The 14,271-nt window shown below is 35.5% G+C and overlaps 1 protein-coding gene across 4 annotated transcripts; it reads right to left on the bottom strand.

Moving 5' to 3' along the window:
• Positions 1-220: 220 nt before the first annotated feature.
• KLRC1 (killer cell lectin like receptor C1) lies at positions 221-8,778 on the bottom strand. 4 transcript variants are annotated; one of them, XM_077953554.1, is made up of 8 exons: positions 8,535-8,778; positions 7,390-7,461; positions 5,143-5,360; positions 4,657-4,752; positions 4,092-4,145; positions 3,423-3,574; positions 1,732-1,832; positions 221-854 (listed from the first exon to the last, which is right to left on the bottom strand). In XM_077953554.1, the coding sequence occupies exons 3-8, from the start codon at positions 5,327-5,329 to the stop codon at positions 743-745; spliced, it is 702 nt and encodes a 233-aa protein (XP_077809680.1). In that variant the 5' UTR covers positions 5,330-5,360; positions 7,390-7,461; positions 8,535-8,778; the 3' UTR covers positions 221-742. The 4 variants fall into 4 exon arrangements, with proteins under 4 accessions (XP_077809680.1, XP_077809682.1, XP_077809681.1 ...); XM_077953556.1 differs by lacking the exon at positions 4,092-4,145 and having other exon boundaries at positions 8,535-8,777; XM_077953555.1 differs by lacking the exons at positions 4,092-4,145; positions 8,535-8,778 and having other exon boundaries at positions 7,390-7,569.
• Positions 8,779-14,271: the final 5,493 nt, after the last annotated feature.

Here is a 14,271-nt window from a genome sequence, read left to right as displayed (position 1 = left end):
GAATTTTAGAATCAGGATGCCATTTACAAAAGCATGAATGTAAAATATCTACATTTCTATATGACTTCAATCCCCCAAAATACAAAATACAATAGATATTAAAGATAACACAGTACATTGAAAGTAACACTTTATGTTGATTAGAAAAGTCAATATTATAAAGAAGCTCATCTTTGAAAATTAGAGAATAAATGCAGTCACAAACGATCCCATGAGAGGCTTTTTTTTTTTGCTGGTGGCTTTATTGAAGTGTCATGTACAAAGCATAAATTTCATCCACTTAAAATGATTAAAAATCAATGATGTTTAGTATATTCACAGAGTTACAACCATCACCACTAATGAAATTTAGAAAGTTTTCATCATGACACAAAGAAATTTTCTATCAATTAGTGGTCATCTCCTATTTCCACCTCCCTTAGGCATTGGCAACCACTATTCTACTTTCTGTCTCCATGGGTTTGACTGTTCTTGATACTTCACAGAAACTGACTCATAAAACATGCAACTTTTAGAAAGGCTGAATACCACAAATATCATGTTGCGCAAAACGAGCCCGACACGAATGCTAGGATATCTGTACTTTAGTAATTGTATGTATCCTACTTCAATAATTGATTTAGAATTTTCTTATTAGAGCAAATAATATAATTCATTTTAAGATTTATGCAATCATAATATTATTTCTATTTTAAGAAATATAAAATTTATCTGATGCACTGCAAATGCAAACGCTTTACTTCTAAAGCTTATGCTTACAATGATATATTTTTGAAGATCCACACTCGTCTGAAAAAAGTCCACGTACATGTAGCATTGCACAGTTATGTTCAGCATGATCTGACTCTTTTATCCTGTAAGGAAAGAAATCCATATTCTGTTACATTTTAGGCAAATGATTCATGAGACAAAAACATTTTCCATGTACTGTAAGAAAAGAACTTTATAGAAAAGGGCAATTAAATTTTTCATAATATTAGTAAGAGTCATTATTCTGAACACTCAATAGAGTGGTTCCCCTTCATCCACAGGGATATGTTTCAACCCCAGTGGATGCCTGAAACGGCAGATAGTACAGAACCTATAGAGAGATTATGTTTTCTCTACACATTCATAACTACGATAAAGTTTAATTTCTAAATTAGGCACAATAAGAGATTGACAACAATAACTACTAATAAAAATTATAGCAATATGCCAACAGCACTACTACTGTGCTTTGAGGATATTCTTAAGTAAAAATGTAAGCATGGCTTTTTAATAAAAACAAGCTCTGCAATTCCCTGATAGTCCATCTCAAGCTTGTCCAACTCGCTGCCCATGGGCCGCATGTGACCCAGGACAGCTTTGAATGTGGCCCAACACAAATACGTAAACTTTCTGAAAACATTCTGAGATACATATATATATTTTTTAGCTCATCAGCTATCATTAGTGTTAACGGATTTTATGTTTGGGCCAAGACTATTCTTCTTCTTCCAATGTGGCCCACAGAAGCCAAAGATTGGACACCCCTGGTCCATCTGATAACCAAGAAGGTTACTAGGTGACTAATGAGTGGGTAGACATTATGGACTACTATAGTCTATTGTAAAATATTTATGTCAACATTTCACTAACTTTCCACATCTTTCTTCATGTCAATGATTCCACATACATTTATTCATATTGTTCTTCTGAATTTCTCACTTATATGGATATTTTTATATAGCACTGTACAAAACAACTTACTCATGTTTGAAAGTCAAACCGTTTATTGTCACCCATGGATGATGACTGCTGTCACGAAACACATCAATCCATGAGGAAGTTAAAATGGCGGTCAGAAATTTCTAAAAGAAAAGAAAGAATTTTCACATAAATAATAATTATGACAACATTTAAAAACAATATATTAAAGTTGAAAACTACTATTTGCAGTACCAAAAACTTTCACATATGTTTATAATTTTGATATAAATGAACTCTTCAATGTTTATACTTAGTACTTTCATTCTTATTCTCATGTTAATAAGGACATTTTAATTCTTGCATTATTATAGTTACCCCAATTGACGGAATAAACCCAGGAAGGATTTAAATAAGTTTCCTGATACTGTGCATTCATTCCTCCAGATACTGTGACTAAATCAATCTATTTTTGTACTATATGTCCCAGAGTTGGAGATTTAGAAGGAAATGAGAGGTTGTCATTTGGAAATAAATGACACAGAAGCTACAGATTGAGTTTTCTGGGCACCACACCATTCTTTAACTAGATAAGCCCTCACTTTTAACTGATTTGGTTTTGGTGGAATAACAGTGGTCCTGACCAGGTGGTGTAGACTCATCTCTCTCTGGTACTCCCGGCTAAAAACAACTGTGATTAATGAAAGACAAAAGTAATGGAGAACTCTGAAAGGCGGAAAGAGATAGATGAAATTGTCTGGGACCGTAGCATCAGGGATCAACAAAGTGGCCGAGCAAGCATGTGAAGTTCCCCACCTGACAGAAGAGGGTGACCTAGGCCTGCTGTTTCCCCGCACCCAACCTGGCAACAGGAGGAGGGTATTGAAGGGGAGTCCCCTCCACAACACCAGGCGAGGCTGGTACCACCGGCAAGGATGAGCTACCAGGAGACCTGCTATCAATACAGCCAGAGGAAGTGCTTCCTTCTCATTCCAAGAGACACCAGAGTGGATGTGGGTGAGGAGGATCAGCAAAGCGATCCAATGACAACCGGTGCACCACCCAGGGTCCTCTTTGTCCCTGAGGGCAGGAGACCCACTTCCCCACCCAGAGACAAGGACTCAATGGATTCTTAGTGTTCTTTGTACATAGTACAGCAGTGAACAGTAACATACTACTGATAACTGCAATAATATGGAGGAATTGCACAAATATCAGATAGGAGTGAAAAACACAGACATGAAATTCACACTGTATGATTCCCTTTATATAAATTCAAAAACAGGCAAATGTTATTTATAACATTAAAAGTCAAGACAATATTTTGGAGGAGTCAGGATAAGTGATGAGGGCACACACAGGGGTGGAACTGCTAGAGCTGGAAACTGTTATTTCATGATCTGACTTGTATCACAGGAGTTCATTCACTTTGTGATCAATCTGCATGACCAGATCATATCATGCCCGATAAAATTAGATAGCAACATTTATTGTGGATTCAAAGCATTTATAGCAGCATGGTTTTCCATGAAAAGCAAAAACTGAAAATAATCAAAAGCAAGTTAGCAGTATATGCATTTTTAAACATTATTAAGTCAATCAATTAACTATTACATAAACTTGAAAACATATAAGCTACTCCCTACTAAAAACATAAGCTAAATATATATACCCACACATATGGATGATTTCTACAAATATATTATTGACCGAAATAAGCTTTTCATAAAGTGCTTATAACATTTACATCTTACCATTTCTTCTTCATTATCTATAGAAAGCAGACTGGAGTTCTTCGAAGCACAGGCCAGCAAACTCTCTGCCCAAGTTCTTTTCTCCTTACCAATATAATAACAACTGTTGGAATATGTAATCCACTCCTCAGGACAATGGCCACAGTGACGTGCTAAATAAAGATATGAATTACTGTCTAGACTCATATGAATTTTTAAAAATGAAAAATTTTTAACATATTTGCAAATGTATAAACCTATATGTATGCAACATATCTATGCATCTTCAGAGGCTGGTAAATATGTAGTTTGAAAATACCCAGTCACTTATATACATATGCGCAATAAAGGGTCAACCTCTCATCTCCTAATTGTGTTCCCATATAAAGCAAACCAGCAAACAAAAATCTACTCTATACATGTGTTGAAAATCAATGAACTAATCTGATTTTTAAGGAGCAATAAATAACTTGTATCTTATAGCAATAAGAATTTGAACACAATAGATAAAAACAAAGTATAGTGATTTTACTTACAGTTGATGACAAGGGAATGCCTTACTCTAATCTTTATTTATGAACATTTATTGCCAAATTTTATAATTTTTCACCCCAAATTTTATTTTTGTACAGCCTAAGATCAAGAAAAAGTAAACTGTACAATATTAAAACTTTAAAAATTATTATATACCTTTCTGAGTTCTTGTATTCAGGGAAGAATTGTTGTGCTTCTGTGTTAATGTAGCTAGAAAAATTAAAGTAATCTTTTTTAAAAATTAGCATCTAAATCAATCATAATAATTTTAAGTTTTTGTTTGAAATTTTTTGTGTTAGAGTTAGAATAATATGGAATAAAAATAATTTTAAGAAAAATTTGATAAAGTAATAATGGTTTTTTGGAAAAGTATTTCATAGATCTAAAGAACCAAATTTCACCCTCTCATATGGTTCTTATAATTCTTGATTTAACTACTTTCAAAAATTAATTTCTATTTCTCAGTAAGGTTTTTCAGACTCCTCAAACATATTTTTGAGTTATGAAATCAAAATATATACATGCAATTGCATCGGAAGCAAATACTTTCAACAATTATTCTTTCATTTATTCTTTGACAAATTCTGAATGACCATTCCACATTCAGTCCAAAGATATACATTACAATGAGAATTCTATTCCCTGAAAATATGAAATGTATAGAGGCACATTCAATCATTAACGTGAAAATTCCCCTTGTAATCTTCTAAAATAGACTTACAGGGAATAACAACTATTGTTACCACAGAGGCCATTAAGACAAGACAGATGATTCCCAGTATCCCAGCAATGAGCTTCTCTGGAGCTGAGAGTAAATCTGCAGGGAGCGAAATGGGAACAGTGCGAAAGGAGAGGTGGACATAGTTATTTAGAAGATTCAAAAACAAAAGAACCTGAATGCACAGGAATCATACGGAGAAACTTGGACCCCAAACCCTCATCTCCCATTGTAATCTTTTTCTCAGAATAATATACCATTGCATTTTCAGTAAAAATAATGCTCCATGAATTCTTTGACGAAGACTACACATTTCAACAATGAGTTAAATCAGTCTTCATATTTTATATTGAAATAGCATATCTCAACTTGAAATTCTGATCTTTACAAATAGAAAACATGTGAGTACTCCCTGCTCTTTCCCCACATCCCTGTACCCCAAGCTGCACATCCTAGACTGTTATATTGAGGATCTTTTAAATGCTTTACCTTTGCAGTGATTGGTTTTGTCATTCCCTTGAAAATCCTGCGAAGTTTTTTGAAGGTTTAATTCCGCATAGGTTATTTCCTGTTCAGTTACTAAAATGGAGCTTGTATTACCCTTAGGTTTTTGCTGCTGCCTCTTTGGGTTTGGGGGCAGATTCAAGTCTGAGTAGATTACTCCTTGGTTATCCATCTCTGCAGTGTGTGATGTCAGGGACTGTACTCTACAATAACCGTAGTTAAGAAGTTAATAAATGGTTTATATACAATATTCCCTAGTGCAGTTAAAAGGGTGAGGTGGAGAACGAGTATTGGAGCTCATTTTGCATTAAAGAATCTAAAGTTCTTTCTCTAATTTTCTTCAAGCCTAAACAAGTTTCTTATGGTAAAATATTTGTTTTAAAAAATATATTTTTGGGTCGGGCGCGGTGGCTCATGCCTGTAATCCCAGTACTTTGGGAAGCCGAGGCGTGCCGATTACAAGGTCAGGTGATCCATACCATCCTGGCTAACACGGTGAAACCCCGTCTCTACTAAAAATACAAAAATTAGCCGGACACGATGTCAGGCGCCTGTAGTCCCAACTCTCAGGAGGCTGAGGCAGGAGAATCGCTAGAACACGGGCGGCAGAGGTTGCAGTGAGCAGAGATCGTGCCACTGCACTCCAGCCTGGGCGACAGAGTGAGACTCTGACTCAAAAAAAAAAAAAGAGAGAAATTTCTACGTTTGACAAAATATTATTGCTGGGGCAATAAGAAGCAATAAATTACTAAGGAATAAAGAAGTTCAGGAATAAAAATACATTTCTTAAAGTCTGATGCTTTACCTGTATTAAAAATTAAAATGTATTAGAAAAAGTTCTGCACTCATTTTTTATGTTAATTTTGAAATCCAGTAATGGTTAAGACGATGTGGTCTGCACATGAGTAATAGTAAAGTTGAGATATATACACACACACACATATATATAAATTTCTTGCACTAAATTACTTTTATTTAGTAATTTATATACATTAATAAAAATCAATAGGGGTAATTAAATGGTCTTTTCTTAATGGTTGAAATGTTCTAAGAAATTATTACAAATTATTTAAATTATTAAAAATGATTACAAATGTGAATATTTGTACATGTCAGACAATGCTATGTGACACTGTTAACTTATGAATAACCTAAATAGTATTAGGAACACCACATAAATTGTTAATACTTATAGAAGTATTGGTAATTTAATAAGTAATTGGTAATTTATTTCCTGGCTAAATTATGAACCAAAAAATGATAAATAAAAGTACAGGTAATTCATGTTAAAGCACATTTCATTTAAACTTATAGAAAGATTTTACAGTTGTCAAGGTGAGTAAAGGCCACTTTTGTTGTATAAGTACTTGTAAAATTTCAGATAATGTAATTAAATCATTTAGTCAATGGGCTCTGGAGTCAGTGAGATCTAGAATGAATTCTAGCTTTGACACTTACAATGTGTGACCTTTAAAAAGTTATTCTATGTTTAATAACCCAGTTTGTTAATCTAAGACGGGAATAAGAACATATAAAACGTTGCACGTAAAACATTTACCACTCAACCTGGCACTTAAAGTTCTCAATAAGCATTAGCTATTTTAATTATTATTTTAGTCACAATTGTTATGTTACTATTTCTGATTCGTGTCAGTTAAAGAATGGAAAATGAATCTTCAGATAAGTCTCCTATATCCGTGTGCTACATCTTTTTTTGCAATATTTTGATAAACTTTAAAAAAGTATTTTGATTGTTTTGTATTACCTTTAGCATTTTATGTACTCTACCTCATTGTGATTTTTATTAAAAATAAAAACGCTTTTATTTAATCTACATGTCTGAGGAACTGTATTTGGCTTTCATCAATTGATTCATTTATTTTAATAATTTTTAATGGCTAAGCTAAATATAAATTATTATTCAAAGATACATGATGTACTGATTACAAAATACAAAATTAATTGTTCATTATTGTGATGTTAATAGGTTTCACCTAAATTATATTGATCAACAAACCCACTAGGTTTCCACAAACAAGAATTTGAAAACTTTAAGAAATCCTTCAACATATTTCATATGGTTTTTACCCTGAGTTATTCAAATGAAGACAGCAATATTCTACTTTGATTTTACTGTATATTAATTATACCTCCTTTGTACCATATTGAGCACTTGTAATCACCCACTAAATGAGGTAGGCTAGTAGAGAGTTGGAGAGTAGCAACACATACCTTCTGTCCCCAGAAAGTCACACATCCTTTAGTGGAGAGGCCAGGTTAGTCTCAAAAAAAGGCCTGCTATAGCTGGGTAATAAAAGGTGAAATTTAAAGGCATAAATCCAGGATAAGAACAAACAATGCCTACAATCTTCGCAGACTGCCCTGTGAAGGCTCAGAGTGAGTCAAGAGTGGAAAAAGTAGATTTCTCATCAACATGTTACTAAGGTTTGAACAGGAAATTCTACACATGGGCTATTGTGAAATCAGTTTAATCTCATCACACACCTCCAAAATATAGGATACTCTGGTCTGTTAAAAGTACAAGGTTGACTTTGAAAGTGGGTCATTTAGTTGGTCCATTTTTCAAGCGCCTATGAGAATTTTTTTTTCTGTTTTGATCACAAACATTGCCAATCCTCACCTTGTTAAGAGTGCCTTTTAGACTAGCTTGCTAAATCTTAACATTGCATACTTCTTTTCTTTATATTATTTTGTTATGTCACCTCCATTATAATAGAAAACATTCTAAAACTCATAGTAACATTATCAACTGATAGCTACTGATTTTTTCCTTAATTATTCTGAAAAATTACTGCAGTAATTACTCAGTTGACTGTAGCTGACACAAAAACCATCATTGCCAAAGTTATGTTATTAACTTAGTTCTTAAATTTTTGCATTTAATTTTTAAAAAATAGATTATTTAATCTTCAGATTACCGTTGATGAAAATAAATGTATCTTGGAAAGGTAAAATATTAATCAATTTTGAAATATATTAGCATACCAGAGATTGAAATATTAAATAGCTATTCATCACATTCTTCATTTATCCATTCTCCACCATAACAAATTATCTCAACTTCGATAGAAATATTTAGTTGTAAATGACAAAAACTGAAGGCAAGCTCTGTATCGGGAAAAAGTAATTTTAAAATCTCACTAGGAGGAAAGTCAGCAAATTGGCAGAATAGGTGGTCCCCCACACATATGCCCCAACAGCAACAATAATGTTTCAGCCATCCACAGACAAAAGTGGAGGAAACTCCCTTTGAGGGAGTTTTGGAATTCAAGTAGGAGTTTGTAAAATGCCAGTGGAACCCAAGGCCTAGGAGGGTTGCTTTAGAGAATAGATTTGCATCCAAGTGGCAGACTTACCAACAGTGATTCCATCTCCAGACCTGAAAAGAGACCCATCCTCCTGTGGACTTGCCTTCAGCCACATTAGGACTTCGTCATGCTGCCAAAACCATCTGTCCAGGGGCCCAGGAGGAGACTCAAACACTAGTGTCTCAGGAGGTAGGCATATCAACTGTAGTCTCAATGTAGACCCTGAAACAGCCCTCTAACTTGGCTTTAGCTACTCTCAGCCACAACTTTTGAGATCAGTCTTTCACCCACAGAGACTTCCTGGGAGACATACACATCTGTTCCCCTGGGGCATGCTTGCTGACCTCTGTCCTCTAGAAGATATTAAAATGGCCCTGAATCTCCACTCAAACTCCTCTCAACTGTGGCCTGAATTAATCACAGGAAATTGCTGTGAGACTCACTCATCTTTGGCAGCAGTACAGGCTTGCTGACTTCAGTTCCATGGTAGTTTCTGAAACAGCCTTGAATCATGACCCTCATCCTTCTCAGCTGTGGGCTGTGAGCAGTCTTGCCAGCTCAGGGATACAGAGGGAGGGCATGTGCATCCATGTCCCGACTGGGAGACCATTGACCTAGGTTTCACAGCACATCCTGAAATGGGCCAGAAAAGGGGGTTCAACCCTTCTCAGCTATGCTAGAGAGCAGTTTGCCCACACAGGGACCTGGAGAGAGACACCATAAGTGCCCCTAAAGGTACAGACCTTAGTTTTATTTCAGATCTTGAAACAATCCTGTGATCCAGCTCCAGCCCATCTTAACTACAGTCTGAAGCAAGTTTGCCTGCCCAGATACCTGCCAGAAAACACACTCATCCATGACCCCAGAGACAGACATGAAGACACTGGTTTCAGCTATAGACTCCGAGGAAACCTTGTGACTTAGCACTAACTCCTCTCAGCCACAGGTTGAGGAACCCACTCAGAGACCCATGAGCAGCCTTCCCAGAAAACTAGATAAACTCTCCCCCAACTACACACCTAATAATAGACCCACCATCTACAGACCCTGAAGTGGACCCTCATTCCCTCCCCAGCCCTATAGAGTATGATGCTAGAGCCAGTTTGGTCCTCTGAGGGACTAAGGAGGATACAAGCCTGCTAGAAGCCCTAGTAACAGGATCATGAACCAAAGATCCCACTCTGGACCCATAAGCAACCATGTGATCCGGCTGTAACCCCATTCAACCATGACACTGAAGGCAATCTCATCAGCCCAGGACCCTAATAGGAGAAGGTCTTAACCTACCGAAACCAGTCTGTAAAGACTGAAAGAGATGTCTGCTCTTTCAAGTGCACAGACACCAGTACAAGGATAAACAAATAACAAAGCATCAGACATATATGACACCACCAAAGGAAATGAATAAAGCTTTAGCAACTGATTCAAATAAATGGAGATCTATAAGTTTTCTTTAAGATAATTCAAAACAATCATCTTTAAAAATCTCAGTGAGATGCAAAAGAAGAGAGTACTAAAAACTCTAAAACAAAAATACATGAACAAAATAAGAATTTAATAAAGAAATATAAGCCACTAAAAACAACCAAACAAAAATTCTGGAGCTGAAGAACACAATGAAAGAAAGAAATAAGTCAATAAAGAGTTTCAATACCTGACTCAAACACACAAAAGAATTAGTGAACTCAAAAAAGAGTCATTTAAAATTAACAAATTAGAGTAAAAAAAGAAAAAAGAATAAAAAGTGGCAAATAAAGCATAAGAGACCTTTGAGACACCACCAAGAATATGGTATAGAAAGTATAGAAACTTCAGAAGGAGAAGAGAGAGATAAAAGGTCAAAAATATTTTTTCTTTAAAGACATACTGTCTGGAAACCTTCCTCACTTGGGAAGGATATGGAAATCCAGATTCATGAAGCTCAATGAATCATAAGCAAGATCAGCCCAAAAAACACTATTATGAAGCACAATATAATCACATTGTCAAAAGTCTAAGATAAGAGAATCTTGTGGGGGGTTTTGTTTATTTTTTAGCTTAACGTGATCCCATTTGTCCATCTTTGCTTTGGTTTCCTCTGCTTGTGGCGTATTACTCAAAAAATCTTTGGCCAGTCAATTGTCCTTGATAATTTTTCCAATTTTTTTTCTTTCAACTTTTATTTTTAGATACAGGGAGTACATGTGCTGGTTTGTTACATGAATTTTTCCAATTTTTTTTCTTTCAACTTTTATTTTCAGATACAAGGAGAACATGTGCTGGTTTGTTACATGGGTATATTACACCAGGATAGTGAGTATAATCCAAAGTAGGTAGTTTTCTGAACCATTCTTCCCTACTGTCCTCTCCCCTCTAGTAGTCTGCGGTACCTGTCGTTCCCATATTTTTGTCTAAGTGTGCTCAGTGCTTGGTTTCCACTCATAAGTAAGAACCTTCAGTAGTTGGTTTTCTGTTCCTGCATTGATTTGCTTAGGATTATGGCCTCCAGCTCTGTCCATGTTGCTGTAAAGAACATGGTTTTATTCTTTTTTATGGCTGTGTACTAGTCCATGGAGTATATATGCCACATTTTCTTTATGCAATTAATCACTGATGAGCACGTAAGTTGATTCCATATCTTTGCTGTTGTGAATAGTGCTGTGATAAAATGTGTGTGTGCATCTTTTTGATATAATGATCTATTTTCATTTGGATATATTCCCAGTAGTGCAATTGAGGGTCAAATCGTAGCTCTGTTTGAAGTATTATGAGAAATCTCCAAACTGCTTTCCACAGTGGTTAGTCTAGTTTACATTCCCACCAATAGTGTATTAGCATTTTCTTTTTTCTACAGCCTCACCAGCATCTGTTGTTTTTGGACTTTTAAATAGTGGTCATTCTGACTAGTGTGAGACGGTATCTTATTGTGGTTTTGATTTGCATTTCTCTGATGATTAGTGATGATAAGTGTTTTTTAATACGCTTGTTGGATACTTGTATGTCTTCTTTTAAGGAGTGTCTGTTCATGTCCTGTGCCCATTTTTAAATGAGGTTATTGTTTTTCCTTGTTGTTCTGTTTAAATTCCTTACAGATTCCGGATATTAGACTTTTGTCAGATGCATAGTTTGCAAATAAATTTTCCCATTCTGCAGGCTGTCTGTATATTTCATTAACAGTTTATTTTGCTGTGCAGAAGCTTTTTAGTTTAATTAGGTCTCATTTGTCAATTTTTGTTTTTATTGCCATTGATTTTAAGGACATAACCAAAAAATTGTTTGCCAAGGATGATGTTGAGAAGGGTATTTCCTAGGTTTTCTTCTAAAATTTTTAGATTGAGGTATCACATTTAAAATTTTAATTATCTTGAGTTAATTATTCTATATGGTGAAAGGTAAGGGTCCATTTTAACTCTTCTGCACATGGCTAGCCAGTTATACCAGTGATACAGAAACTAGAAAGAAATTATTTAGGCAGATAGTGAGGGTAAAGGAATCCTCAGCAAGGCTTCCCTTTTAACAAAAAGCAGCCCCAAATAACTTCTTTTCTAACAAAGAGTAGCCTGAAAAATCGAGCAGCAGACGTAGATAAGCAGCCTGGAAGGTTGCATGCATGAATGATGGCAGCTGTGCCAATAGAAAAGGGACTGACTGGAAGTCAGGTATTTTCAACATGGAGGCTCCATCTTCCCTTTTCTTTGTCACTAGTAAAGAACCAGGGAACATGGCACAGGCCAGGTAGACAACCATCTGCATAATAAAAGATTAGGGTTGAGTGGCCAGCTTCTTTAAGCGCTATGCAAATGGCATGCCTGGTCTGACCAATCTTTCATGCCCTATGTAAATCAGACCCTGCCCCCTCAAGCTCATCTATAAAACCCACATTTCACTGCAGAAGCAGCAACCCATTTTCTCCAGTATACCTCCCTGTGCAGAGATCTCTTCTCTTTCTTTTGTCCATTAAACCTCCTCTCTTAACCTCACTCTGGTGGGTTCACGTCCTGGTTTTCTGTGGTCATGGGACAACAAACCTCAGAAATTACCCCAGACAACAAGGCGATTTCATCAGCATCATTTATTGAATAGGGCGTCCATTTATATCCCTTTTTTTTTTTTTTTGTCTTTTTCAAAATCAGATGGCTGTTAAGTGTGCAGCTTTATTTCTGAGTTTTCTATTCTGCTCCATTAGGATAGATGTCTACTATGTACCATACCATGCTGTTCTGATTACTGTAGTCTTATTGTAAAATTTGAAATTGGACAATGTAATGCCTCCAGCTTTCTTCTTTTTGCTTAAAATTGCTTTAGCTATTCAGGCTCTTTTTTGGTTCCATATGAATTTTAGAACAGTTTTTTCTAATTCTCTGAAGAATGGCATTGGTAGTTTGACAGGAATTGCACTGAATCTGTAAATTGCCTTAAGCAGTATGGCCATTTTAACAATATTGATCCTTTAAATACATAAGCTTGGAAAGTTTTTCCATTAATTTGTGTTATCTTTGATTTCTTTCAGTAGAATTGTGTAGTTCTCCTTGTAGAGATCTTTCACCTCCTTGGTAGGCTGTATTCCTATGTATTTCATTTTCTTTGTGGCTTACATAAATGGGATTGTGTTTTATATTTTACTCTCAGCCTAGACATTATTAGTGTATGGGAATGCTATGCTTTTGGTACATTGATTTTATTGATAACAAAAGTCTCTATCCTGAGACCTTAGACTAAGATCATTTACCAGTTCTAGTAGCCTTTTGGCAGTCTTTTTTCATCTTTTAATTTTAGGTTTAGAATACATGTGAGGGTTTATTACATAAGTAAACTCATGTCGTGAGGGTTTATTTACAAATTATTTCATCGCCCAAGTATTAAGCCCAGTACCCAATAGTTATCTTTTCTGCTCCTCTCCCTCCTCCTACCACTCTCCACTCTCAAGTAGACCCCAGTGTCTGTTGTTTCCTTCCTTGTGTTCATAAGTTCTCATCATTTAACTTGTACTTATAAGTGAGACCATGCAGTATTTGGTTTTCTGTTCCTGTTAGTTTTCTGAGGATAATAGCGTTTATCTCCATCCACATTCCCACTGAATATATAATCTTGTTCTTTTTTATGGCTGCATAGTATTCCATGATGTATATGTAGCACATTTTCTTCATCCAGTCTGTCACTGATGGGCATTTAGATTGATTCCTTGTCTTTGCTATCATAAATAGTGCTGCAGTGAACATTGACATACATGTGTCATTAAGGTGAAATGATTTATATTCCTCTGGATATATACCCAGTAATGGGATGGCTGGGTCAAACGGTAGTTCCTCTTTTAGCTTTCTGAGGAATCACCATACTGCTTTCCATAAAGGTTGAACTAATTTACACTCTCATCAATGGTGTGTAAGTGTTCCCTTTTCTCCACAACCTTGCCAGCCTTTTTTTTTTTTTAACTTTTATATAGTCATTTTTACTAGTATAAAGTGATATCTCATTGTGCCTTTGATTGCATTTCTGTAATGATTTGTGACATTGAGCTTTTCTTCATATGCATGTTGGCTGCATGTATGTCTTCTTTTGGAAAGCGTCTGTTCATGTTCTTCGCCCACTTTTTAATGGAGTTTGTTTTTCTCTTGTAAATTTATTTATGTTCCTTATATATTCTGGTTATCAAACCCTTATCAGATACATAGTTTGCAAATATTTTCTCCCATTCTGTAGGTCGACTGTTGACTCTGTTGATAGTTTAAGAAACTCTTAAGTTTAATTAGATCCCACTTGTCAATTTTTGCTTTTGTTGCAATTGTTTTTAGTGTCTTTGTCATGA

This window comes from Macaca mulatta, chromosome 11, assembly GCF_049350105.2.
Source record: "Macaca mulatta isolate MMU2019108-1 chromosome 11, T2T-MMU8v2.0, whole genome shotgun sequence".
Classification (NCBI taxonomy): domain Eukaryota; kingdom Metazoa; phylum Chordata; class Mammalia; order Primates; family Cercopithecidae; genus Macaca; species Macaca mulatta.
This window is presented reverse-complemented; position numbering and strand designations above follow the sequence as displayed.